Source organism: Brachionichthys hirsutus, unplaced genomic scaffold (genome assembly GCF_040956055.1).
Source record: "Brachionichthys hirsutus isolate HB-005 unplaced genomic scaffold, CSIRO-AGI_Bhir_v1 contig_1488, whole genome shotgun sequence".
Classification (NCBI taxonomy): Eukaryota; Metazoa; Chordata; class Actinopteri; order Lophiiformes; family Brachionichthyidae; genus Brachionichthys; species Brachionichthys hirsutus.
In genome coordinates, this window is record NW_027180399.1 from 42,232 (window position 1) to 69,993 (window position 27,762).

A 27,762-nucleotide genomic window follows, 5' to 3' on the forward strand; every position below is an offset into this window, starting at 1 on the left:
GAGAATAATGTGTAGTTTGTGTTTCAAACTATAAATTAATCTCTGAAAAAATGACTTTATAAGCTACTTTTTTAATATATCAATCTTTTGACCTGCCACAAGAATGTACAGTAATGCATTTAAATGAAAATATCTCAAATCTGTGATTTTTCAGTGAGATTAAAAGGAGCCAAATTTTTTAATCGCTTGACAGCACAAAATGTTACCATATTTAGTTAATATTCCACTCCGTAGTATCACCAAAATGCATTACGACATAGAAATCTCTTCTGAATCCCACCCTGATTAAACAAGAACTGAATAAATGGTCACATTTTCTCTTGAAAATAACTTCCAGGGTTATGGCTTGTTTATTTTGTGTATTTGTCGTTTACTGATAAGATAGGCTTCCCAGCATCAGAGAGACAAACATGGTTGATTAAATTGTTCCAATATTGATGTTTCCTACTATTATTATATTGTAGATTGCAATATGCCATACTCATACATATACAATCCAACTCGGCAGTGACTTAGTGGGTTGGAACATGAGTTCGGAACCTGTTTTCAACGGTTCAAGTCCTGGCCCAGAAGAAAACACGGAGTGACTGGAAACACCAGTGACTGGTTACTGGAGAGGGCCCAGTGCCCTTGAGCGAGGCACTGACCTCAAATGCTCCGGGCACACCAATCATGGGTGCAATCCTGAATGAATTGCAGGCTTGTCCAGGGTGTACACTTCCTCTCGCCCAAAGACTGCTGGGATAGACTCCAGCACTAACTGTGAGCTGGTTATGGATATAGCGGTTAAGAACATTTATGACAAATTAATATATATTTTAAACAGCCTCCAATAACTAATGTGTTACTCTTTAATAGTAAGTTATTGATTATTGATACCAGGGCTATATATGAACAGTATCTCAATGTGACTAAATAATTATTTGTACTGTATGTAATTTCATATTTACATGTTTATTTGTCAACGTTTGACAAAGTCACTCACAAGGAAATGTTTATCATAGCCCATCCTTCACAGCAGGCAGCCTCCTGTAGAGTTCATTTGATGTAATTTTCCTTTAACCATATGACTCCTACAATTACAACAACCGCCTTGTCCTTTTTGTCTTTTTCTCAATAAATTTGCCAGACAATGCTCCGTATTTATTAATTTTGAATTTTCAACAGGTTTCTCTTTAACTACCCTTCTGGCGTATGCGTGGACTGGCTTTAACAATCCGGAAGATGGCAAACTACAGAAATGAAAAAAATATATTAAAAGTGATATAAATCAGAACTCTAGGGGGAGACACTTGTTGACGATGCGCAGGAGCCGTAGAAGAAGACGAGCACCTTGTCCACGTTCTGCGGTTTTTTGTTCAGTCGGTCGGGGGAGATCTTTAATGGGAGGCGGAGTTCACCGAGCCTCGACTCCGGGTGACCAGGCAGCTGCTGCAATGTTCACACGGGGCAGGAACTAACAACCTCCTGGCTCTGATACATGACAGGTAACTTTATCTGTTAGCATTAGGCTCTCAGTAACATTACAATGTAGCCTAGCTAAAACTACACTTAACGCCCCCTGTGTTACTTGCGGCGTCTTGCGGCTAGCTTATCGTCAATTGCATGAATGTTCCTCTGCAAAAAAAGAAAATGCAGGCAGTCGACACAAACATAGACTAAAAAATGATGAATGGTTATTTATGCCGGGGACATAAACTCACACCCCTCGTTTGTAGGATATCTCACTGCGTTTCCTCGTTAGCCGAGATATTTTGCTAGCTAATCAGGGTTTGTCGGACTTGCAGCCACTACTAGACGTACACGGACCAGACTGCTGTTACTTTCAGGAGTCTTGTTATTTTTTGTCATTTAAATGGGCTGGGTTTGCAGATATGCTACAAAAAAAATCCAAAGTTTAGATGAAAGGAGAAATATTTGAATGATTTATTGGCTGATTGAGCCCGCACGTTTATTCATTCACAGAGGAGAGCATGAAGTGTCTCGGGGATATTTATTCAACCACCTGTTCTAGATGTTTTCTTAGCTCGTGAGCTCGTGCCTTTCATTTATCAATGCTAATTTGTTAAGCTGTAACAAGAAATTAAGTAAATACCTCGTTGTGTTGTGTAAATGAAGGTTTTTATACTGTTCTCGTGAAGAATACTTCAAAATTCATGCGAGCATGACTAAAATGTAAATCTACTGAAATCAATCAACTTTCTTCTTTCAGTATTCACCAGTCATGGAGTTCAACACATTTGTGACCTTGTGGATATTTTGCTCGTATCTAGTTGGAGAAAGTTGGACTGAAAAAACACTGACACCAGATAATCAAATTGTTGAAAATGGGTTATCAGGTGAGTAATTTGCCATTGCCTTATTTTTTATAGCATTCCAGTTGCTTAACTGTCTGCTTGTGAAACTACTTCCTCAATATGTTTGTAGTTTGCTTTGTTCCATGACTCGAGCAGAAACTATGGGTGTAGCTGTGCTGAGAATCGTCCAGCTGGCATTCTCTTTTGCAACGTGTCCTTCAAACTCTAGATCAAGCAATCTATTTAAGCGTGAACGGGATGGTATAATGATTAATGGTTAATGATGAGCAGGGGTCGTTTAGGAATCAGGAATGGCCTGTGTTGTCAAATACCTCTCGTTACGTTTCTGTCGTTTCCCCTGCAGTGTGGCTTGTGTCTGGCAGGCAGTTAAAACGTGGTGCGGATTGTCTTTTTTCTTTCTTTTAGAAAACCAATAATAAGCAAATGTTGATGAGCGATAACTATCACATTTAATGCAGTGTACTGTGAAACCGGTAACCACTAGAATTCAATTTTGTCACACAGGAAATAGGACTGTGCCACCACATTAGGAAATAAACAGCAAACAGTTTTTGCACTTCCGCGTTTTTTATTTCCCCACAGTCTTTAAACTAGGTTAATACTTCTAGACACTTACACATAACAGATTTGAGTTCTCTGAGAAATGCCACTTAAATATGGGAATATTATATAACACTCGATGTGAGGTAAATCAGCTGGGTACGGTCAGTTGATTTATCTATATTGAGTGCTAAATATATTCATTAAATTACATTTGTACACATTGTTTACTGGCTTTTCCTTGATTTTTCTACTGCTAAAAAGCTTTTTATAGGGATGATTTCATGTTTTCTAGTAGCATTTGAGGCTAAATGGGTTATTTTGGGTCAGATAACGCTGTAAGAATACAGACATGGTGTCCCTCTTACCCGCTTCAGAGAAAGACTTGGTAAATAAATACTGAAGTTAATGACCGAAAACATAAAATACTTTTGCTTTTGTCAGTGGACTTTCAGAGGGATTATCAAACCATCACATTCAATACTGTTCATCTTTTACACATCATTCCAACATGTTTGGAGTTGGCCTTAAACTGGGCCTTTTTCCAGTAACTGGTTCCATTATCTTTTGTTAACAAAAGGCATAACTGTTTGATTAATATATTGAGATGTTTTTTTTACTTTCAGCACCACATTGTCAAACAGCTAACTCATAAAACTGGCTTCCTTTTATAATCTTTTATACAGTTTAACAGTGTGGTTGAACAGGAACCTTTATGACATTATGGTCATTAACATTTTGCATTTGAAGCACAATTTTACTTGTATGTGCAACGTGTCCCAACAGTGCCGAGCCATTACTGCGTGAGAGAGAATGCGTTCTCAACAGTGGTTGTCAAAGCTTGACTTGCTTTCTGAATGGCAGGAGCCCATACTAACTGATGCAATTATGGAGTGTGCACACAGTGACTTGCATAACACGAGCTCTTAAAAAAGGCTGGCTGCCTGGTATGTAAATAGCATTATCTAGTCCGGTGGTTTGGAAGCGAAGTGAGAAACCGTGCCATGTTCTGTTTGTGAAAGTACTGCAACTTTGAACGCTCTAACTTGGGTAACTGGCGTCCTGTGTTTAACATGTTAAAGGTGAATAATTGTGCGAGAGTTATTGCCTGTGGGGTATGTGGTTGTGCAGGTTCTGCATTCCTACGACTTACTGTTGTGTGGATGACATGGCGGGTTTGGAAATGTTCCCGTCGTGAATATATAAAACTAAAATGACTCTAAGCCAAAACCCACAGTGAGATATTTTGTTGAATAAAATACTAATTTACATAAGTGAAAGCCACGCAAGGAAGTGCATCTTTCTTTACGCGGCCTCTCACTCACTGTCTCCGTCCTCTTTTGTGGTTAAATGCACTGAGCTGGGTTTGACACGGTTCTTGCGTAACTTAATTCAACCAGGAACGTGTTGCCGTGGCAGAAAATGACACGTTTACACAAACAAGTGTGTGAGCTAAGACAGTAGCAGCACATGGAACTTAGAGGTTATACAAGACTAACCTAAAATACATTGAACGAATGTTCAAACCTTCAAGGGCAGTGTTCTTTTAAATTCACTTCGACCATCCTGCTTTAAGTGAAAGATCTACCTTTTTAATGGAGTGTTATGTATTATAGGTGGCGTACTGTACCCTGTCACAAAACTGCTGACTTTCATGCAGGATATGCAAAGCGAGGCTTCCTCTTGTGGGAGTGGTGGCATTATCTGTGATCTGCGGCAGAAGTGTTCGAATCCCTCAGGAAGGAGAGAGAAACCAGCGCATAGACCGGCTTTAGATAACTTGGAGAATTACATAATCATCTATTAGGAGAAAATATCCGATGATTATTAAAAATGAATTGTGGAGCCCCATATACCATGTTACTGATTAGTATTGAAGGTGAACTGCATTAAAATGAACAAGCGCATGTTTTCTGACACTACAGAAGCAGTGTAAAATCCAATTGAAAGATTTTTTAAAGTGCATTATTTAAAGTGTGCTCAACTTGTGACATGGGCAGTTTTTGGTCAACACTGGAGTTCTGACATTCATGGTTCTGGCTTCCTGGTAACGACTAAAAGGCCTTAAGTAAACACACGTTTGCCTTGAGAAATATGCACTGTAAAACATTTATGCTCTTCCAAGGAGCACAAAATGTTAAATGAACACGGTCACATTTATGACATCACATAATTAGTCAGAATTAAGAGTGTCATTTAAACTGAAATGAAAAACTGAGTAACGGCATTCCTGAGATTAACTTTAATATTGTAGGGACACCGTTTTTTTCAGTTTGTTGATTTCAGTTTTTAAATTAAACCAAAATGTTCTGTAACAACATTTCTCTTTGCTGTGAATAACTGCAGTAGTCAAGGAAGTGTGAATGTAATCTGACACAACTGGTGACTCATGCGTTTGACTCTTACCATTTCTTAACTTGACTCTGTTTCGCCACTAGATTTCTGTCGCATTGATGAGACACTGTGCAAGGATGAGAACAGCATTCTCAGCTACGAATCTATCGGAAGTATTCACAAGCAGATGGATGATGACGCAAACGGCAACGTGGACGTGGCAGAGACAGACGGTGTAAGTACCAGCCTAAAGATGTCTTCATCAACAGGAGTATGTTCTGCTTTGTGCAGTCGCTAAAGTGGCTTTCAATCAGTCAAATGGAGCTGCTTGCTGTTACCGTCGCGAACCTGTCATCTGATCGACAGGGTGGCATGCTAAGGTCTGGTAATATTAGATCTAGAATGACCGCAAGTTGTTCTGAGCAGGTTGAAGATTTGTTCTGTTCAGTGGGTGTTAAATTAAACAAACCCCACCAGTGTGGTTGTCGACACTGGTGTCGCTGCATTGATACAAACATGTAAAAATGGACAAAACTGTTGCGGCTTTAATTACACTTTATGGTTGTATTTTTGAAAAGCATAAGGATTAACATTTGCTGCGTAGTTTCAGTACACTGAACATAAATGTAAGCTCAATAGAACCAGGTGCAGCTCAGGTCCAGTTACAGCCGTTACATGCAAATCAGATGTTGAGTTTGTTGTTCTCAGACTTTGCACGCTTTGCACTTCCTGTAGCACATCGAGCTTTCATTACCATTATACTTCCGGTTACACGCTGTGGCCTCGAGGAGGCCTCCTGAAGTCTCATTTTGGTTTGATTCAGTTTGTGGCCTGTGGCTGAGGCCATCGGCGTCGCTGCTGCCGTGGTTTAAGAAGAGGTACTTGGCATGCAAATATCCTCAAGGCAAAGATGCAGGTGCATACAGTTTGTACTGACGTCTCTAAGAGCGTTGACCTAAGCAAGCAAGTTGATTAGCACTTAAAGTGAGTAGTCAGCCTTTCAGTTATCATGGCTTGATGAACATAAATATATTTTTGTAAATGCTCATACAAAAACATTTGTATGAGCCTTTCAAACATAAATGCCCAACGCCTTGGTCATGTTTTGTTGGTTCTGATCATTTTCAAAAGTCTCCTTCACCTGAAGTACAGACCATCTCTGTTGTGAAACCCACCTCCAAATCTGTCAACAGGTTGTTTTTAACAACCTGTTGACTAAGCTAAGCTTCATTGTTCTGCTCTGCTTAAATTCGCAGAGCCATGAGTTTTGGTGTTTCGTGGCATTTACTGTGTGATATGGCATCTCTACCCAGGGTTTCTGTTTTTAATAGCCATTTCAATGGTGCCTACCAGCACTTATAAAATTCACTAAAAACAAGTTTAATTTCTTTGATTAATTTTACTTAATCTGAAGGATAAAAATGAAGAAAGTTGCAGTTTAAATGAATGAAATGTTTTGAACATGAGAAACAAGGAAGTATTTTTCACATTTCTCACAGGAAATAAATAAATTAAAGGTCTCTCCATGTTTAAAAAAGGAGAAGGAAGAAGCTAATTTATGTTTACCTTGCTCTTTTATACATCTTAATTTTCTCACACGGCTCCTGTTTATTTTATCAAAGTACCGGCATTTGTCCAAATGAAAAACTCTTGATTCATCTGAGGTAATTATTTCTGGAAATAAAAGAATTACATTTAAGGGGAAGTTAACGAACACTTATGAAAGGCAGATTCTATATAACAAGTGCAAATATGCTTGTAATCTGACAGTTCCTGAGAGAAGATCTGAACTACCATGACCCAAAAGCCAAGCACAACAGCTTCCACGGTGACGACCAGTTCATCAGTGTGGAGGACTTGTGGAATGCGTGGAAGGGCTCTGAAGGTACTGCATTATTTTCCCCCTCTGGTGGCAGCAATGCCTGAACGAACAGATCTTCAGGCTTTCTTTATATTTTTGTATATTTTCGAAAGGTTCAGTTCAAACCTTATTCTCTACACTGTTTTCCCAAATAGTTGTCCTCTGCCCACACTGACAGGTATAAAGCACTCCTTTTTGACTTTGTCTGTTTGGACAGCAGTGCTTTTAAGTAGCGGATAAATAAAGATGATATTTCCATGTGACTGGATTCCACATCACACACACTTGACCTGGCCAGTCGTTCAGTGAAGAGGAAGGCGGGTGATTAGATCGCTTGTCGAGCAAAGTGCAGCCCGGTTATCAGCTCCTGCCAGTGGCAGAGCGGACGTCATTAAGCCTGTCAGCACAAAGTTAACGTCCATTCTCACCTCCTTCTGTTGGGCTGGGCTATCGTGTACTCTGAGAGAAGTACTCGTGAGATACATCTGGCTCTCAGGCCTTCTTCCATCCAGTCATTGAGCTCCCATTCTCGCTTTTTCATTCATATAAATGAAATAATTGTAACTGCGGATCGTTGATCGCTTCCTATTTTAGTGTTTAGTTTAGATTTCTGGTGTTTTTTGCTCAGGCATATGATCAGTTGGCCTGAGGTCAGCTGACGGAATTCTTGGGCCCCACCAACAATTTCTTCCCTTCCCTTCCTACTGGCTTTTATGTTGTGTAGGATGTCGGTGCTCAACTCTACAGGCTTCTTAGGATATTGTTTACTCAGCAAGGATATGAACACGTGTAAAGTAATCTGAATAAGGACACATTTATTGTTTCTTTTCAAAATAAAACATTGGAAGCACAGGAGACTGACAGACATTACTTGTACTCTGGCTGTACCTGTCGGTGATGGAGTCATCAGTACTGAATTCTGCAGCTATTAGATAAATGAGAATTGAGGCGTTTAACGGTATATTTTCTCCTTTTCTTATAGTGTATAACTGGACCGTGGATGAGGTGGTCGAATGGCTCATCACTTACGTGGAATTGCCACAATATGTGGATGTATTTCGCAAAATGCATTTTAATGGAAGTGTCATGCCAAGGTAAAAGATTTCAAGGACCTTTGTAGTAGATTTATAAAAGCATGCGTCTCTCCAGCAAAACATTGATGTTTATATAAGCGTAGTAATAATTTTTAACTCTCTGAAATCAAGTTTAATGCTTCAGTGAAAGCGATAAGTTGCGAGTTAAATCATAATTTGTCAAAAATAGCAGTTAGTGCATCAAATGACCATCGCTGTTTTAAATCTAATTGGGTGGATTTGGTGGATTACACCCGTTGCTCTTCCTTCCTGGTTCTTCCTTGTTTGAGTTGAGTGTCTGTTCTTTTACAGGCTCGCCATAAAGAACACCACTCTGACACACTCTATACTGAAGATTCTGGATCGCAGCCATGTGCAGAAGTTGCAGCTGAAGTCTTTGGACACGGTTCTGTTTGGAGCACCACTGAGTATGTGACGTTCTTTCGTGAAACACCCTGTTGAGAGATGAGGAAAAAGGATTCTGTTTTATTACCGGTACCCGTCATTGAAGTTTTAGATTTCGGTTTCAGTTTTCTTCCATGTAACAAAAGCGAGATGTTTCAGAACTGACACGTCAAAGTTTGGTGATGGGCCAAGGATTTTTTTAAAGGGTTTCTGATTAATGTTAACTGACTGGAAACATTAAGGAACTAGAATTAGAGGAGTCAAATCTCTTTCACAGTGTCGTCTCCCGTTAGTATTTTCATGTAGATACTGAACTTAGTTGCAGTTTGCAAAAACAGATTTGGAGATCGTTGTTTTTCCGAAGGAAACATTTTGTTTACTGTCCGTGTGTGTGTGTTGGATGTTCATCACTTACACCGACTTTTTGCCTAACCAGTTCAAACTTGAAAACCTGACAGACGGGGGGACTACACTTATCCGCCTAACACTGATGCAATAGTTTCATTGTTCCTCGGCACGTTATCCTGGGGAAATGTTGTCGGGTGATATTTGCATATTTATTGATGAACATGATCATCTCTTTGCCACTTTACTTATTTATTTACTTTTGTTTGCCTATCATTGGCATATTGGGAAGTGCTGTGTCAGTTTCACGCTGCTCTTCGTTCCAGACACACCACTTTATTCCACATTGTCAGTTATGAGGTCTTTCTTTCTCACCTTTTTTCTTTTTACTGCATCAAATACCATCACCATTGCTGGGGTGTGTCTCAGCTGCTTCGTTACATTCAGGGATTCGTCTTTTGAAGCTTAGTTGAAGATGTTTTAACGTTTGAAAGTTAGGGAAAAATCTGGACTTGAAAAACGCAAAGTATTAATAGTTGCTGGTTGCGTACTTGGAAGAGGACTGCTGATCAGAGCATATTTATGTAATCATTGATGAATGAAGATCAGGTAATGTGATGCACCTTTGCAGCAGACGTGTCTGTGTCTGGCATGTGTCTTTGTGGGTGTGTTTTGTTTGAGTCAAACCTGAAGGAATCCATGAATGAGCTTTGACAGTTGGCTTTGACAGCCTCTCAAAGCAGGGGCTCATTAGTAGTCACACCGGTATATAGCAGCAGCATTTTCAGACACATCTCACAGTGGGTGGCTGCTAACCGCCTAAGACAGTGTTATAATTAACCCAAACACATTTTAGTCCAGTGTTTGTGGTTGATTGTGTCACTTTATGCTGTCTTTTAGCTGTTTCTGAAAGACGATGAACGTGGCGTTTGAACATGTTTGTTATAAATGCTACTTGCATGTTATAATGACAGAAGGCAACCAGGGTTTCCTGTTTAAGACAGGTCGTGTTGCAAAGCAATAAATGGAGCCAGCAGCACAGCGGCAAAGCAGAATAAATTTATCTCACAGGTAAGGCACTGGATTTGAGTTGAAGCATGTTTGCCCAGACACAGTCGAGACCCAAGACAAGTGTTGCGGTCACAAATCCAAGTTCATTATCGTGGTGTAATTTTCGAGTTGTGTTTGTAGTGGTTGATCTGAATTTATCAGAACTAGCAAATGCAGCTGAAGCTTTTGTATTCATTCCTACATTCACTAGGAAAGAGGGAAGACCGGAGTCTGGCAATTCCTGTTTCTTGGTTCTGGTACAACATGCTTCGATGCTTATAAACCTGTGTCTGCTCTGGGCTTTATAACAAGTACAAGTGCACTTGAATGTACACAGGATCCTAAAAGATAATGTAACACAAGCTCGACTGTTTACCATTGTGTGAAACGGAGTGTGCTGTGGGGTGAAATTGTTTGGATTCATGCTGTTATTTGACTTGGCTCTATGTCAGTAGCCGTCAGTGGCACAGGAATGCGTTTGCAGGGAGCCATGATTAAGGTGTATTGTACTTCTGATTATATCTCAACAGAGATGGCCTGTGTTTTCTTTCCTTCTACTTTTACTTTATTTTTGTCTCATTCTCGAAAGTAGAAGTTATGGCTTTGACAGTGCAAGAAAAACGACTGAAATAGGCTCTATTAAGCTGGCTTTATTACAGTCTTCTGCGCTAGGCCCCTCTAACCCCAATCTGATTTCTATTTCTGTGAAACCACAACACTTGCAGTAGAACAAGCCTACATTCAAGCACGGGCTTACTCATCGTAGCAACACCTTCCTATGTCATGATCTTGATATTTATCTTCTAGTAAAAAATATTGTTTGATGTTTGTCAACTTGCCAAGAATGTAACCTGTTGTCATTGTTTTTCTCTCTCCATCAGTGAACAGACATAACCACTTGAAGGACTTCATGCTGGTCGTGTCAATAGTCATTGGTATGGGTGGCTGCTGGTTTGCCTTCATCCAGAACCGCTACTCTAAGGACCATATGAAGAAGATGATGAAGGACCTGGAGGGACTGCAGAGAGCTGAACAAAGTCTGCATGACCTTCAACAGAAGTGAGAACTTTTTTTTTTATGTTTTACAAGTGCTGCGTTATGCGCATTACTAGTCTCCTCATAAAACCTTTCATGCTACCATTGTTGACAATGTAGATTCTAAAGAGATGTTGTGAGCTCCCGTCGTTGGAGCATTACTCAATGGTTGGTTAGCTTAAAATAAGCTGAATGAGTCCGCATACTGCCCAGAGTTTAAATGCAAAAAAGCATGGTTAATATCACTTAAGTTTGATAAGTGATGGAGTGTAGCCTTTTTGACACAGAAAATACACAACAGCAACAAAAATAAATCCCTGCTCTACAAAGCCTGTTTAGTTTACACTGCACAATAGAAGCATGGAACAAGGCTGCATGGTGTGTAACACATCAGCAGTGTTTAATCGATCAATCAAACCACAGCTCCTCAAACCTTTGTCAGGCTGAGAAACGTGCTCATTTGGACTCTTCCTGTCCATCTTGACCTTTAAGTTATTTTATGTGCTGTATCGCACATGTTCTGTCCTAAGATATGACTCTTCATGGGACATCTACCATGTTCTCCTTTTTTGATTTAATGTTCACACATTCCATGTTTTATTATTTAATGACCCCTAAATCTGGTATTCATTCATTCATCTTCCAACCGCTTTGTCCGTTATCGGGTCGTGGGCGAAGCTGGATTCACCAATTCACCTAAGCTGCATGTTTTTGGTGGGAGGAAGCCGAAGAGAACAGGAGAGAGAGAACCCACGCAGACACGGGGAGAACATGCAAACTCCTCACAGAAAGGCCACAAGTCTGATTCGAACCCGCAACCTCCTTGCTGTGAGGCAACAGTGCTTACCACTGTAGTATCACGACAAATAATAGGATACCGTATATATATAAAATCCTACTATTTTTGTCAGGAATGCTCAGAATGTGCTTTGAAGAATCTTGTCTGATCTTATTCATTTAAAGGATAATGAAACGCATTAATCTCAGGTCCATTTAAAAACAGCTTGAACAGGATAAGGTGCTCTAGTGCACAGATGGTGCAACAAAATTGTCTTAAGTTGCATGACATTTGATATTTATGATCTCTAATTCTAAGTATTGCTGATTAAATCATGTGATGTGCTCTGTTGTAAATAAGTGCTGTTTAATAGTACACTGTATTGATTGTAGCTGCTTTATTCAAGGACACACACGCCATTAAAATCAAAATAATTTTGAAATAAAAAATCCGTCGGGTAAGAAGAAAGATTAAGAAATGGGGACAATAATTTTCAGTTTTTGAAATCGTATTCGAAGCTGACTTGAAAGCTAAAGAAGCAACTAAAGTGGAAAGTGTTCAGCCTCGGAGGATCCAGTATTTTGTTGGACTAAAAACATGGAATGACGCCGCATTCTGTAACTTAACATTCACAGAGTTCGGAGGCAGTGGCAGGCAATGATGAATGACTGCGTAACATTCCTGCCTCGATGCTCAGGGACATTAACCAAGGGATATGAGCGGCATGGTGAAATTTCAGCACTATTCCTCTTGCCCACACAAGATACTTTTGTATCTGCTGGCTGTTTTAGGAAACATAGTTTGAAACATGAGACAGTTTTCTCCCATTAACTAGACTCTAAGGGGGTTACCTGGTATCTCTGTCATCATACTTCATTCTAGTGTCTTGTTTGGGTATTTGTAATTTATATAATATATGAGATGCAGATGTCTAGTGGACAAGATCAATCGGGAGTGGAAAGTATTTCAGGTTTTGCCTGTTGAATACCAAACAAAAGCTTCCTTGACTGCTCCTATGAGGCCACTCTGTGTGTGTGTGTGTGTGTGTGTGTGTGTGTTGCCTGTGTCGCGTCATACTTGGAATAGCAGTGATACACACCTACCACTGCCAAATTTGGATTCATCTGTGATTTGTATTTATTTTATTTGTGCTGATCTCTTTTTGGTCAGTTGTGTGCTGCTGTGCCTTCACTAGGCTTATTTCTCGTGATCCGTCATGGATTATATGCATTCAACACAGTTAACATTTCTGTGCTCCAAATATAGTGCTGTTCACCCGTACTCGGCCTAATCGGAAATCATTATGGTTACTGTAGAAGAGAATGACATGGTGTGTGCCTCATAAATCAGGATAATTTCAGTATAAAGAGGATTTGCTCAACGTATGTTGAGCTTTTTCTACATGTAATCAAACAATGTTAAGTGGAAATCATTCAGGGCGTGAACCGACTGCCAAAATCAGATTTGGATCTGAGCTCTGGACCGGTCTGTATCGTATTCCCTTAAAGGCGTTCAAACTGAGAACTGTGGCCCTGGCCACGCATATCAAATGATATTCTTTGTCTGTGACTGGTACATGTTTTCTAAGCAGAGCTAGAAAGAGGGGGCATGTCCTCTATCGGTAGCCTTGCCTTTTCTTCCTGCTGCCAGCTGTTCTCTGCCCATACCTTCAAGCAGATCCCGTGACGGTATCAAGTATCCTGGTCCATCCGCAGCTTCCCTGTTGGGAGACAGTGGGAGGAGCCTGCCTGGAGCTGGATTTCCTGGTTGCTTTTTAACAACACTTTGTGACTCAGCCTCTGCTTCACCGTCGGGATATGGTGTTAGACATGCCTGCTTAACATGTCAGCTCTAGTGCCAATTTGTCCACATTTGGATCTGGGTGTGGTGTGTGGACAGTCATCCTGGACAGCCATTGGCGACAGGCTCAACAACATTGTTGGAGCATCATGTTATCTCTAAGACATTGAGTTTCCTCTTGCACAAAGCATTATTTAGGTCAGTAAGTTCAGTACAAATGAATAGATATTACACTTAAATACATTATTTTTATGCAATGCAGCATTTGGTGTCGTCTCTCTGGACGCTGCGGCGCTTTCGTATCTCAGAACGGTAGAGGTCAGGGTCGAAAGCATTAACAGGACAGCCCACCATCCACTTTTTCCATAGCTGGACCCCAGGATCACCTTTCATTTCTCTGCTTCATCTGCTACTCTGTTTGGACTGGTTGGAGGAGAGTGCTGCCCCCTACTGTCTGAAATCTACTACTGCTTCATGCAGTTCAATTTCCTGAGAAAATGGTACTATGTCTTTGTTTCCTATGAAAAAAAAAAAAAAAACATTAGCATAATTGTTTCCATGTTCATTGTATGCAGGCTGCAGATCGCACAGGAGGAGCACCGTACAGTGGAAGTGGAGAAGGTGACCCTGGAGCAGAAGCTGAGGGATGAGATCAACACAGCCAAACAGGAAGCCCACCGTCTGAGGGAGCTCCGGGAAGGCACGGAGAACGAACTGAGTCGCCAGAAGTATGCTGAAGAAGAGCTGGATCAGGTACCTGCAAACTCATACGTATGACATAGAGATGAATTGTGTCATCAGTCTGCTTTTAGAATGATGACATTCACGCAGTATAAATATACCCACTGCAGTCATTGCCCTTTAGGAATTTTGCGGTAAAAGCATAGCACAGCCCACGCAGGCTATCAAAGAACATGAACGTCACAGTGATCTTATTTAGACACTTTCATCACGTTAGTTTACGTAAAATGGTTTCCGCTTTAGTGTAACGCTGAGCTCTGAGTTTCATGGTCTTTGTATTCTGTGGTGGTTCTTTCCTTTGTTTTTGTTTTAGTTTTAGTTAGAATCAACGCAGTGAGTGATGCAAAATATGATGCAATTAATAAACTATTCTGAATAAATATCATTTAAACAGAATATTTTTTTCATTCTGTATTCAGATGAATATACTTTTTGTGCTATTTTGTTCTTTCATAAAGATTATGACTGTGTTGTGTGCTCATTTATCTTCCGTGTGTTGGCCCAGGTCCGCATGGCATTGAAGAAAGCGGAGAAGGAGCTGGAGTCTCGGAGCAGCTGGTCCCCCCCAGAGTCTCTCCAGAAGTGGCTGCAGCTCACCCACGAGGTGGAAGTGCAGTACTACAACATCAAGAAGCAAAACGCTGAACGGCAACTCCTGCTGGCCAAAGAAGGGGTATGCAGCCCTCGAAGGGAAGGGAAATGTAGCTGAGGAAATTGCTTTTAAACTAACTGTTTAACAAGAAAGAGACGCTATGCTTTAATGCAAGCCTGTGTAAAATATTCAAACCTTTGAAAATGGGTGTTTATTTAAGTTCAATAAAAAGTATTTAAAATAAAAATGAAAGGTAGCCTTGACTAAATAGCAATACGGTGAGATAAGTGTTCTTTTCTTCACAGGCAGAGAAGATAAAGAAAAAGAGGAACACTCTTTTTGGGACTTTCCATGTGGCTCACAGCTCCTCGCTGGATGACGTGGACCACAAGATACTGGCAGCAAAGTACGTCTGCGGTTTTGATTGTGTGATAGCACGTCGTTGTTGTTAAATGAGGCAGAGTGGATTTCATTCTCTGTTTATTCGAAGTTCCTCACTTTGAGTTTTCCTTCTCTCCACTCCTCTCTCATAGACAAGCTCTGGGCGAGGTGACGGCCGCTTTGAGGGAGAGGCTCAATCGCTGGCAGCAGATAGAGATTCTCACAGGTTTTACCATCGTCAATAACCCGGGCCTCCCTTCCTTGGCCTCATCCCTTAATCTCGATCCCACCTTCGTGGGCGGCAGAGCAACACCTCAGCACTTCATCATGACCGACGATATGGACGAGTTGGAGGAAGATATCGTCCCCGGAATTCTGCAATGTAAGAGTTCAACTGAATCCATCGGCCATTCGGTGGGGGTTAGCAAACGAGCCCCTAAACCCTCCAAGACCCTGGTTGGGAAATCCAAAAATCAGTCCTCGTGAGAATTTGGACCTTTCATGTTACACTTACCTGAGTTTGTCCTCGCAGCCTCCCTGCTGAGGTAGATGGCGAGGGGCACACATGTTTGTATTTGAAAGTTTGTATTGTATTTGTTCAATGTGCATTCTGTGAATTTATATTATTGTGTCTTTTTTGTTTGTTTTTTTACACATCTGGCTGCAGTTAAATTCCTATCATGTTGATTTTGGATTTAAGTGCTTACTTGACTCTCAGTCGATTATATAGACTGAAGACTCTTGTGTCTCATCTGGAAATTGAACTGTTAAAAATATACCTCTTGATAAGAACACGTTTTTTTTGTCTTTGTGTTTGCGTGTACAGACCGTTCTGAATGAATGTTTGGTCAAGCAGCTACAGCCGTAGGAAAAGTGCTAATGCTGGCAGATCCCACTCTGAATTATGTTCTATGTTGAATGTGAGATGCTAAAATACACAAAAAGATGGCCACCATTTCTCTGAGAATCTTTGTAATAATTGTTTTTATTCTAGAAAGCGTGGCTAAACGTGTCTGAACACAGTCTTTGCAGCCATGTTGTTACTTGCTGCCATAGCATTCTCTATTTGACTTCCCTTGGCAAGAAAAATGGTGTGATAGGTTCTGGTTTGACTCCAGCTGCAATAGTGAGTAAGTCTTTCGATCAACATTATGTGCACCCCTTGTCTCACTTCCCTCTCCCTCTGTCCACTGCCTTTTCTTTGGCATTTGGCTTCCACTGCTGTCTCAGCTGTCGGGTCAAACGGTCAGCCCGTGTGGAAATATCCTGTTTGGCCATTTGTTCATACCCCAGTCTCAGTTTGACTAAAAGCTACACCATGCCGTTATACTCTTTTTGGGATCGTACGCTGCGCATGGTCACTGCTGAATGGGAACATATTCCTTGCTTCATTTAAAAACACCCCTTGCCTCACATTACTTGCTTGCTCACAGCATTGTAAATCTAAATCTTGTCGCTACCTCGTGTATCGCTGCTTCGTGATTTCTCCGTTTATTCTCCATCTTCCGAATACAGGAGCTTGTAACAACCAGTTTTCATTTTTTGTTTGACTTGATAGTTTATATTTCCTTAAAGGAGAGATTAAATGGGAATGTTGTGTGTGTGTGTGTGGGGGGGGGGGGGGGGGGGGGGGGTTCTGATGCCACACAGGCTGAATTGGAATGTGAGCTAAACCTGGATAAACCTGAAGAGAAATGTCTCCCATCACCTGAGCATCTTCCCACCAAACTCCCGCTTTGTCCCCCGTTCTCCGTCACAGGTTCTTGACTATGCTGTCATTTTGTCCCCACAGCTCCCAGTATGATGTCCTTACGCCAGCGCCACATCGACCCCCATCTGGCCATGGGCTCACAGAGGTTGGTAGAGGGCTGCCTGTCAGTCGGGCAGCAGGGAGCGGGAACCCCACACCCATGCAGGTCGACGGCTCCCCTCAGACAGTCACGCAGCCACTCATTTGGGCAGCTCGACTATCTTCCTTTGCCTCACCTTTCCTCGGCTGTATCCCACCCTTCCATCGTCTGCGCCTCCACCTTGAACCTGAAGCCCCCTTCCTCCTTGTCCTCTTCTTCCTCCTGCTTGTCCAGCTCTGTGGATGGTGGTGTAGCCCCTCATTCCTCACATATACATCAAACCTCGTTTCAGCCCATGGATCCCATTCCTGATTTCACCTTCTCAGATGTCTCCAAAGCCAACTCCCCATGCAGCGACAGCATTGGGTACCCGTCTTTTTTCCAATTCTCCGCATGCATCGCATGAGCGAGGGTGTTTTCTTTTCCACCAGCTTCATTCTTTTCCTGTTTCAGTTGTAGGTGCCTATTTCTGTCCATCATTTTCCTACAACTTCATGCTGTCATCATGCGCTGTCCTTTTCATGCCTTCTATTGATGTGCTTTCATGTCTTTGCAGCAGATGAGACCTCACAGAATCAATGCATTTCTATTTCCTCTCTCAGGCCTCTGTCCACAAATGTACAGACACAAAGCTACTCATTCTCATCTGCATGTTTGACCTTAGACCCAAAGATTGTCTCAGGGTCACTAAAACACTGACATACTCTACAGACTTGTCAGTATAATTATTTTACAGAATGAGCCTCTCTGATTTAATTAATTTTCATTTTATTTTTAATTTAGTCATATTTTTTTTATTTTTGAGAGAGAAATGTCTGGATATGAATGGACAAGGCCTCGGTGTTCCTGATATTCTTTGCCTGCTCAACTAACAAGTGTGGAGTTCCAGTATCCAGGCTGCACCCAGTTTGTACAGGCATAGTATAGATAACCCCCAGCATGCAATGCTTTAGCTGTTGAACCATTGGTTTTTCCTCTAACTTGTCCCCCCCTCTCCCCTATAGGGACCTAAATTGCTCGGATTCCGACTCCTCTCTGTCCCTCTCCCAAGTCGGCGATCGACTTGCCGCCTACAGCTCCAAGGGTCACCTAATCAAGCCCGCCTCCCTCATGCACGGCCTCTCCAGTCGTGCAGACGATTCTGTCTCCCTGCACGCTCACACCCCCAACGGAGGCAACCGCAATCACGAAGTCAGTCCTGGAGAGTCCGTCCCCGATAGTCCCATTCTCATGAAGAACGTGTACAGGACGGACAAGTCGCCAAGCATGGGAGAGATCAACAGCCTTTCAGAATCTTCCCGCTCCTTTAGCCCCAATTCCACCGAACCAGACACGCCATCACCTACAAGTGGAGGGCAGCCAGGAGCCGTGGTGGCGAAGACCAGCACCCGCATCCCCCAACTGTCCTCCAAGAAAAGCCCATTGGAGGAGGACAGTGGCTCCACGGGAGAAGAAACGGATTCCACCGCCAGTCGCAAGAAACACACGTTCAAGATCTTCAAGAAACCGAGGAAATAAGGGCTACATGGACTTCAGGCTATCAGTGCTGTTGGACTGTATTTCTCTGGTCTGTTTTAGAAAAACAAATGAAAAAATAATGGCTAAAATATGGCACAAGTTTTTGCCATTGCATCTTTTTGTAGGTACAACACCTACTTGGGGAAAACTGCACTGGGGAGGCAATTTATCTGCTTGATTGGTTCATGCTGAATATGTGGGGAATGGTTAGATCTGTATATTAGAATGTAAAGTATTTATTCTGCAGGAGATTGTGTCGGTCTGAAAGGGAAACCTGTCTCCCCGTTTTCTTTTTCTACAATCTATAACATTCTGCATGTCTCCTTCACTTTTGTTTAATACTCGAATGCTCTCCGTGTTTGCTCGATTCTCGTCCTGGACCTATTTAGACAGCAGTTGATATTTATTTTCTGACCACCTACCCGACAAATTCAAAGTGAATTTCAGAGGATCACAGAACACAACCGTAGAACGCTTCGGCTGCTTTATTAGTGACTTTCTCTGACGTGAAATAATGTGTAGATGAAAGAAGACGAATCACAAGTTGCAACCTGAAGGAGATCATGTTGTACAGAAGGCAAATCTCCACGCAAAAAAAACGAGGACTGATCAGATTGCGTCTTTGGGCCTCTGTCTTTGTATTCAGGGTTCAGTGCATGTGACCTTCAGTGAAGTGTATGACTTTAAACATTGATGTTATTTAAATATCTTAACATATGTTGGTATATTTTTATTATGGATAAGTGTTACAAAACACATAAATACCAAAATGATAATGAAATCTACTTTCTATGTATACTGACTTACAAAATGAGAATATACATTTATTGCTATTCATCCCAGAACAAGATTTATTCAGCTTTTGTGTGTGTGTGTGATTTTTCTTTTTAGCCTTTTTTTTTTATATATTATGCACATGAAAATGCAACATTGGATAAATAACTGCAACATTTTCTCCAGATTATAAATCTGTTGAATTGGCCCCGTACTGAACTTGTATCCTGCTCCACTTGATTGTGGTGTTTCTGTTTTAGATCAAATTTAGATGGACATTCAAACATTTTACAGCAGTCTGTCAGTGAGGGACGAGTGCTTGCAAGGGCTATACATAAAGAGCTGTAACAACTTTTCACAGATTTAGCTCGACAATTGAAGCAAAAAAATAAAAAAACCTGTCAAAATGCCAATTTACTGTTTCATTCTGAGGCCTTTGTATTTGTAGCGGGTTTGGCTCTTACCCCAAACCACAGGATCGTTACAGACGGTATGAAATATAAGTCCTATAACGGCGTCTGCAGTGTGTTAAACTCTTGTGTTTACCACGAGAACATTGTGCCCTTTTTTAATTTTGGCAGCTTTGTTTGAACAAAGAACTATGCATCAGTAAACGTGGGAGAGAACTGAAGTAGGAAGGATGCTTATACAGTTCCAGACCACTGAACAACCAAAAAGTGCTGCAAAAGACAGTCGGCCTGCCCAAGCCTGATGATGTAACAGGTGATTTGTGTATATGGGTTCATGTTGAAATGTTTTCCTTTAGAAACCAGTTAAAATATTTACATTTTCTCCTGGTACTTTTTTAATGCGTCATTTGTATCTCTTTTTTGCATGAGCTGTAGATGGATTATGCCATCAGAATGTGCGTGTCTCTGTGTGTGTGTGTGTGGCGTTTGCCGCCAGTATAATGCACTGTATTGTTGATGCATGTCAACTGTTACAAAACCTACATTGGGTTCAAAGTGTGATTCAGCTTCAGCGCTTGACTCCTTGATCTCAAAGAGAAGCAAAGCTCTTTATTTTGGGCTCCTATTTATGAAAACAGACGGTATATTTGTAGAGAGGGGGAAAAAAACAACACCTTTTGCATCTTCTGTGATGGTCTATACTTTGATGGCACTCCTGCATGATAGCAATAAACTATTTTGAATGAAATTTGAGTTAATCTGTCATTTGCATCGCCTGCTGTACACGTCACACCTGCTTTATGGTGCTGCGTGTGTCTCATTGGACCAGAAACAAAGACTTAAAACATGTAAATGTCTCTTTGGTTGTATATTGTGTGTAACCCAGTTCTCAAAGCTCCACCTTACCTGCACTGAGCACACACAGTGACAAGGTGGGTGTTGGTGTAGTTAAATATTTACCTATGAGAGAAGGTCAAATAAGGTGGAGCAGGATGACACCCGGATCTTGAGGTTTACTGCTTGACGGCTTGGAAATCTTCGATGGGGATATTAATAGAATACTGCGTCAGCCATGGATTTGCAAACTCTACAGATACATGCGTGTGTGATGTTCTTAAGCATGCAGGTAGGCAAAGGTTTCACTTTGTGTTCTCTAATACTTGAGCTCTTCATGCTTCAGATGGATTACCGGCTGTGCGCTTGTCCCCTGTCCTCATGTAGGTGTTCTTATGTTCGGACCTGGTGACGCTCCTGAATCCTCCAGAGGAGCCGCTCCCAGAGCATCTTCTGAAAGTGCTCTACTCCTGTGATGAGCTTGCCATGGTTCAGCTGGACTGTGTTGTCTATTTCGACACTGGCATCATTTCCACCCTCCAGCTAAAACAGTGGAGCTGCGTCCCCGGCGACCCCAAAATAAGGACTGTGGAGCTGAAGCTGCCTGATTGGTTGGTGTATCAAAGTGATGGGATTATCCCTGACTCCCAGTGGGTGCTGAGTTGCATGCTGCTGGTGTCAGTCAGACACCGTGGATTTGATGACAGCGAGAGATCTATCGCGGCTCAGGATGTGGCGATGTTGCAGCTTAAGCCTTCTTTTAAGCGACCGCTGAAGCAGCATCTGCTGTGCATGTCCTGGAGCAAGCAGATGCTGCAGTTAATGCGCCGCCTTGCAAAGAAACAGTGCCCTTTTGAACAAGGTAGGGTCAAATAAGTTAGTATGTGATGGTACATATAATTTAAAAAAAAGCATTCTGTCAGAAACTCAAGCTCATTTAATATCAACTGTTCACATCATTCAGAAACGGTTCACTTCCTGTCTTCAATATTTGCTTCAACTGGAGAAACATTTGGCATCACAAAGTCTCTGGAGCCTTACGGCAGCGAGGTCCTGGAGTTTGCACGGGCTCACACCATCTCATATGCTTGGTAGGACAGCATAATCCAGTTTCTGTCGACTTTATTAAGGGCTGGCTAACCAGTGCGCTCTGTGGTTTTGACAGGGGTATGTTTTCCGTGTGGATATTTGTGAGCGGACCCTGCCAGAGAAGGTTATGTGGAGTGTTTCATCACGTAAACTCCCAAAATGACTACGCCACACCATCAGTGTTCCTCAAAAGTTCAGGTATGAGGCAGGTTGTCATGTCCTCCCTCACTACGTCCATGTATCTTCTCCTGGGTCGACCTCTAGCCCTGTTCCCTGGCAGTTCCATCCTCAGCATCCCTCTACCGATATCGTCCCTGTCTCTCCTCTGGACATGTCCAAATCATCGAAGTCTGGTCTCTCTGACCTTATCTGCAAAACGTTTAACCTTCACAGTCCCTCTTATTGTCTCAGTGACATTTTCCGTCTCTCGCTTCTCATGGACAGGCGAGCTGCACATCCAGGTGGAAGGGGACTCTAAAGCATCCACTGCATTCGTCTCCGCATTCAAAGTGCCAATGAGGCAGTGGTGCCAGATCAGTCTGGTGCTGGAAGGCCGAGAGGTGAGTAGCCTATTGTTGGCTTTAGAACATGTAAACAATGGTAAAGAAAATGAATGGCGTCATTCTTACGGCATCCAGGTGACCGTCTCCCTCGTGTGCTTTCACAATGAGCAACGGACGGTTCACACTATGGACCATATGTAAGTCTGTCTCTAACGACATCTCTGGGCTCTGTGAACGTAGGGAACAAAGATCCACTCAGGTGTTCTGTATCCTTCAGGCTGGGGCAGAACATGGAGCTGGATGACACAGACGGGAGTTTTGTAATTGGTGGACGGAATTACGTAGAAAGTGCTGAAGGCTATTTTGGACCCGCGGTTTATTACCGCAACAGAATACCACAGCACAGCACGGTAAGAGGCTCCTGTACAGTAACATACATCCCGGTGCACGGCTGTGGAGCTGGAGCCAGAGCTGTTGCTTCTGATGAGCAGCTGGAGAACGCATGGTGGCCTTAATGTGGGTGAATGGGTGAATGCGGGCTCATGATGTAAAGCGCTATGAGTGAGAAAGGAGTGTATTTACCTTGTGCATCGCTTTAATCCTTCAGTCAGTCACCATATTGACAGATATAGGCTTTTTAGTGCGCAGTATACTCCAGCCGAAAACACACCAGGAGCTACAAGTCAAGTCTGATCGCTTTTTCCCTGTCCTCCAGTCGGAAGTTGTTATTCCCGACGTTCTCAGGACTGTGAACCTGACAGGATGGCTGCAGGCCTGTCAAGCATTCCGCCTGGAGATGACTGTGAAAATCACCGGCTTCTCTCTCCAAGCCAAACCGAGGACAGAGTTAGGTAGTGGGCTGTTACATCCAGCAGATGGCGCTGAGGTCTCCTCAGCAGCAGAGGAGCTGATGGTGGAGTCAAACTGTCTGCCCTTTTACTTCAGGGACCTGTTTGGATGCTTTCTATGAGTGGATGGGAGAGGAACGATTGCCATCACAGGCACAGTGTGGGCTGTGGGAGGCGACTGTCCCAAAGAGAAGACAAGCTGCAAAGCTCGCCCAGATTTTGGCTCTCAAAAACGGTATAATGAAAATATTTGACGGTACTTATGAAGTACTGTTGCAATTACTGCGTTGTAGCCAATAATTGAAGGTTATACTGGGGATTTAACATGCAGTCAGGAACCATATTTAATAATAAGAAATTATTTAGTATTACTGTTGGTAAATACTAGTATTTCAATTGTATCAAGATTTAAAACAGGGTTTAAATGAAGGAATTTAGCTTCAACAGAGAGTACTTTATGAATTTGTCTACAATTCAAATATCGCCATTTTTTGTCTATTATAAAAACCTCCAATCAAATGTAAATATTTTACGTGAAAATACATTTAAATTGCCAAATGAATTGTTTTAGATGTCATTTGCATCATTTTAAGCACATATATATATATATTATATTTATATTTATTTATGGAAACTTTGAAACGTTGAAACTTTGGAATCACTGCTAAAAATAAAAATTTGATTTGTTGGTATGAAAAAAGTTTACTTGCGCAGCATGAATTTGTCATGCCTTCCCCACCCCTTCTCAGTATTATTCATGTTCTGCATCTGTCTTTTATTTTTTTGCACAAAGCACTGAAATGAGTTCACTCCCTGACTTGCAGGGGCAAGAGGAGTCAGCCTTCCCGCTGTGGGCAGAGCATTGTACTCCTTATCGCTTCATAAGCTGGACAGAGCAAGGAACGCTGGAGCGGTCAGCAGAATATTACCGCTGCTGCTCCAGGCCGGCTGTTTAGCTGATACCCGAGCTCTGCACATGTCGTCTGTGCTCTACAGCATCGGCCTGGGAGTCAAGAAACAGCCTGAGAAGGTGTGCACTGCTGGGTCAGCTGCCTGTGATGAGCCTGTCTGTTTTTGTTTTTCCTCTTCTCACATTGTCCTTATATGCCTGGCTCAGGCGTGGCTCCTGGCCCTACTGGCTGCACAGCAGGATGATCGATTAGCACTTTTACATCTGGGTCACCTGCATCACCAGGGCCTCCTTGGCCTCCCTGCAGACCCAGACCTGTCCTATGCTTACTATGCAAACATCGCCAAACAGACCATTGAAGACCGCCATAATCCCACATTAGAGCAGGTGATGTATTTAATTCTTACTGGAAGCTTTCATGTGTCACATTTGACATATCTTGGTAAATCCAAACATGATGCTCTTTATTATCGGTAAAGATGGTAATTTATTTTTTAAATTCTCTTCTGCTGCTAAATCTGTTTATTGGAGTCCCTGAAATAACTTTAACCCCTTAAATACATTATTAATAAAGATGATTTTATTTGTAGGTTATTACAAACATACTGTTTCTGATTAAAATGGAACACAGTGAATCAGAGAGGAGAATTTGCTGCAATATATTCTATGGAAACAAACTGTTGCTCCACTTATTATGGTTATTTTCTACATTTCCATCATGCATGAGTTTCATTTTGTCGCTACTTTCATTAAGAGAAAAAACAGAATATATATATATATTAATATCACAGTATTAACCAGTGATTTTCAAGGATGTACAATATCTGGACACTATGTGCCTTTTAATGAAAGAAGAGAAAGAATAACACATCGTCTTGCTTTCCTCTCTTTTATAGACTTTTGTTGAGGCTGTTTATTTAAATCGCGACGAGGAGTTAAGTCTCCAGACCAATGAAGACCATCATATCTTCCAATGGCTAAAGCTACAGGCACACAGGGGAGCCGCTGAAGCCGAGGTACAAGGAATACAAAAGTTCAGAGGGACCGGATGAAATGAAGTAAATTTCGTAAACTGCAAAATTCAAGCGCGTTGAGACGTCAGATTTGAGTTTTGTCTCTCAAAGTGCACTTTTGATCAGAAAAGACAAGCAACAAAGACGCAGTCTTATGATGTGTTTTAGCGAATAACGAACCTGTAACGCTCTTGCAGCAAACAATTGCTCGCCTGCTGTTCTGGGGTCAGCAGGGCGTGGCTCCAAACATCCAGGAGGCTGTGAAACACTATGAGAGGGGAGCTGTTCAGTGGGAGGACCTGGTGTCAATGTATGACTATGGCATAGTCCTCCTGCAGGTCAGAGTCACGCCTGATGCACAGAGATGAACCTTCAAAATGTCGAGAGTAAATATGTGAACACATTTTATTTAATTCTCCGTAGGGGCACGGGGTAGAAAAAAACGTTCCGAAAGCCATTTCTTTCCTGAGGAAAGCCATGGATCGGGTTTGTGAGCTTGAGTAGTAGCAATACTTCATTAGTCTTTTATTATCTCTACTGTGACATCAGGAGTTGCAGTTTTCACTCTTTGCATTGCCTGGTCTGATGTCTTGTCCCACAGGGTTCTGTTCCTGCTATGAACGCCCTGGGCTGGTACTATGAGCAGTTTGAACGGGACTATCGGCGGGCGGCGCAGCTGTGGGAGCAGGCGGACCTCCTCAAGAGTCCAGATGCTGCTCTGAATCTCGGTGTCATACATTCACAGGGTCTGTATCCAGGAAAGCCTGCTGACCAGGTGAGCCCAGGCCTGAATGCCCTCTCTGACGACCTGCCAGGATGCTTTCAGGCTAGTCATTGACGCGTGTCTCTCTGGCAGTTTGTGGCCTATCAGTACTACCTGAGGTCTGCAGAGCGAGGCCACATCAGGGGGGCAGTTCTCCTCGCTGAGATCTGGAACACTGGGATTCCCGGCCGCGTTGACAGACGCCCATCAGACGCTGTTTTGTGAGCTGCTTACATTTTTTTTCTTAACTTCCTTTGCTTGTTTTTTCTTCATGTAATGACTGAAATAACTTTTTTTATTTTGACTGCAGGAGGGCAAAGCAGGCGGCTGAGCAAAACGGCTACCTTGGCACTGTCTTGCGGAAAGCCTTGAACTCATATCTCAAAAATGACATGTAATAATTTTTTCTCTATTCACATCTGTCTTGATCAGTCGACCTGTTTCCTGCCTTCGTATAATTTTAACACCGTGACCATTCAACAGGTTCCACTCGCTGTTTTATTACACGATGGCTGCAGAGTCTGGGTACGCTGTGGCACAATTCAACGTGGCCTATCTATGTGAAAATAATGCGGTGGGTTACGTCCATATTAGCTGCATTGGGCCTGTTTCCTTTATGCATGTCATTTTTATATTTCTTTTCTTTGTGTCCACAGTTTGGTTTTCTGGATCCTGATTTTGCATTGAGCTGTATGTGGAAATATTACAACCTGACAGTACAAAGTCAAAATCCCAACCCTTATGGTAAATTACTATCCTCTAGGACTTCAGCATGTGGAGACTTGAGTGCCAACATTCACTCTGCACCCTTTATTATTCCTGTTTGTATCCCCAGCCTTGGTCAGGATGGGCGACCTGCTTTACGAGGGCCAAGGCCACAGGCAGAAAGACTTGCTTTCTGCAGCAGAGAAGTACGCCCAGGCAGCCCTGAGGAATGAGCCACAGGTCTGTTTATTTTGTACAAATGTCTAAGCCTGTGTTTATTTGTAATTGCAATCCCTGCATGGGTATATCTGTGTGTGTGTGTGTAAGCAACACTGTTCTTCCACAGGGATGGTACAACCTTGGCCTCCTTGCAGAGGAGGGTTTCAGGCTGCCACTGTCTGTACTAGTTCACCTCGGCCTTTCAGAGCTCTACATGTCAGACAACAGTTCGCTTCTAAGTGCTTTGTACAGAAGGTGTGTGTGTGTGTGTGTGTGTGTGTGTGTGTGTAGCAAGAATGCACAGAATTCTGTTTTTAGCATGAAGTTGTAATAAAATGTATTCCTTCTTGTAGATGCAGAGACTCAGAAGACAAAGACTCTTACTTGCCTTGCAGTCTTGCCCTCCTCAATGTATATCTTCGATCTTTCCAAACGGACCGCAGTGCTGCTATTCAGGTTAATAAGATATTCTCAGGACATGCAGTGATGTTTGATAATTGGGGTTTGATAATTGGGTGCAACACATATTTATTTATGTATTATTTTTATTATTATTATCATCAAGAAAAACTAAAGTAATCTTTACATTTATCAACATATTTTTTGCCCTATCTTTGCTTCATACTTGTCAGTCATTAACAACCTTGATCCCATAATTAATTTCAAATGAAATGCTTTTGTCTTTTATGCCTGTAAATGTGTTGCAACAGAATATTATTTTTTATAGTATTGTGTAGTTATAAATAAACCATCACAGTCCATTGTAGAACATGATAAATATATGCATTAATGCATGCATTATCAAAGTATAAAGTGTGGTCCCTTTAAATTGTGCATAAGCACAGCAACAAATTAATCCTCATAGAGACTTTTCACTCCGGTCAAAGTGCAGCAGCGTGTCGGCAGAGACTCAACCTTACAGCACTTTGCTTTGATGTAACATCTTTCTGACATTTCTGTTATGTTGTTTCCCACAGTTCTCCACTGCTGTTGCCATGGTGATTGCTCCGACAATATTTTTAATCATCTTCAATGTGTGCAGGAGACCTGTCCCTGTCCTGTCCTTCAACTAA

The 27,762-nt window shown here is 42.0% G+C and overlaps 2 protein-coding genes across 2 annotated transcripts; both read left to right on the forward strand.

Annotated features, from left to right (window-relative positions):
- Positions 1–1,369: 1,369 nt before the first annotated feature.
- Positions 1,370–20,547, forward strand: LOC137914639 (stromal interaction molecule 1-like). Its single transcript, XM_068758154.1, has 13 exons — positions 1,370–1,487; positions 2,213–2,339; positions 5,297–5,427; positions 6,963–7,077; positions 8,036–8,147; positions 8,439–8,554; positions 10,808–10,985; positions 14,115–14,292; positions 14,786–14,953; positions 15,178–15,278; positions 15,406–15,635; positions 17,046–17,469; positions 18,108–20,547. Exons 2-13 carry the CDS (start codon positions 2,225–2,227, stop codon positions 18,619–18,621), a joined length of 2,382 nt encoding a protein of 793 aa, XP_068614255.1. The 5' UTR covers positions 1,370–1,487; positions 2,213–2,224; the 3' UTR covers positions 18,622–20,547.
- LOC137914644 (protein sel-1 homolog 3-like) lies at positions 20,241–27,762 on the forward strand. Its single transcript, XM_068758157.1, is given in 25 exon segments — positions 20,241–20,260; positions 20,863–20,905; positions 20,908–20,931; positions 21,027–21,501; positions 21,604–21,730; positions 21,805–21,926; positions 22,173–22,288; positions 22,367–22,428; positions 22,509–22,641; positions 22,947–23,082; positions 23,177–23,314; positions 23,904–24,109; positions 24,197–24,376; positions 24,886–25,005; positions 25,200–25,340; positions 25,426–25,488; positions 25,604–25,777; positions 25,859–25,986; positions 26,076–26,159; positions 26,249–26,339; positions 26,422–26,509; positions 26,601–26,710; positions 26,817–26,944; positions 27,043–27,145; positions 27,667–27,762. Coding segments are annotated over 25 exon segments (3,108 nt in total).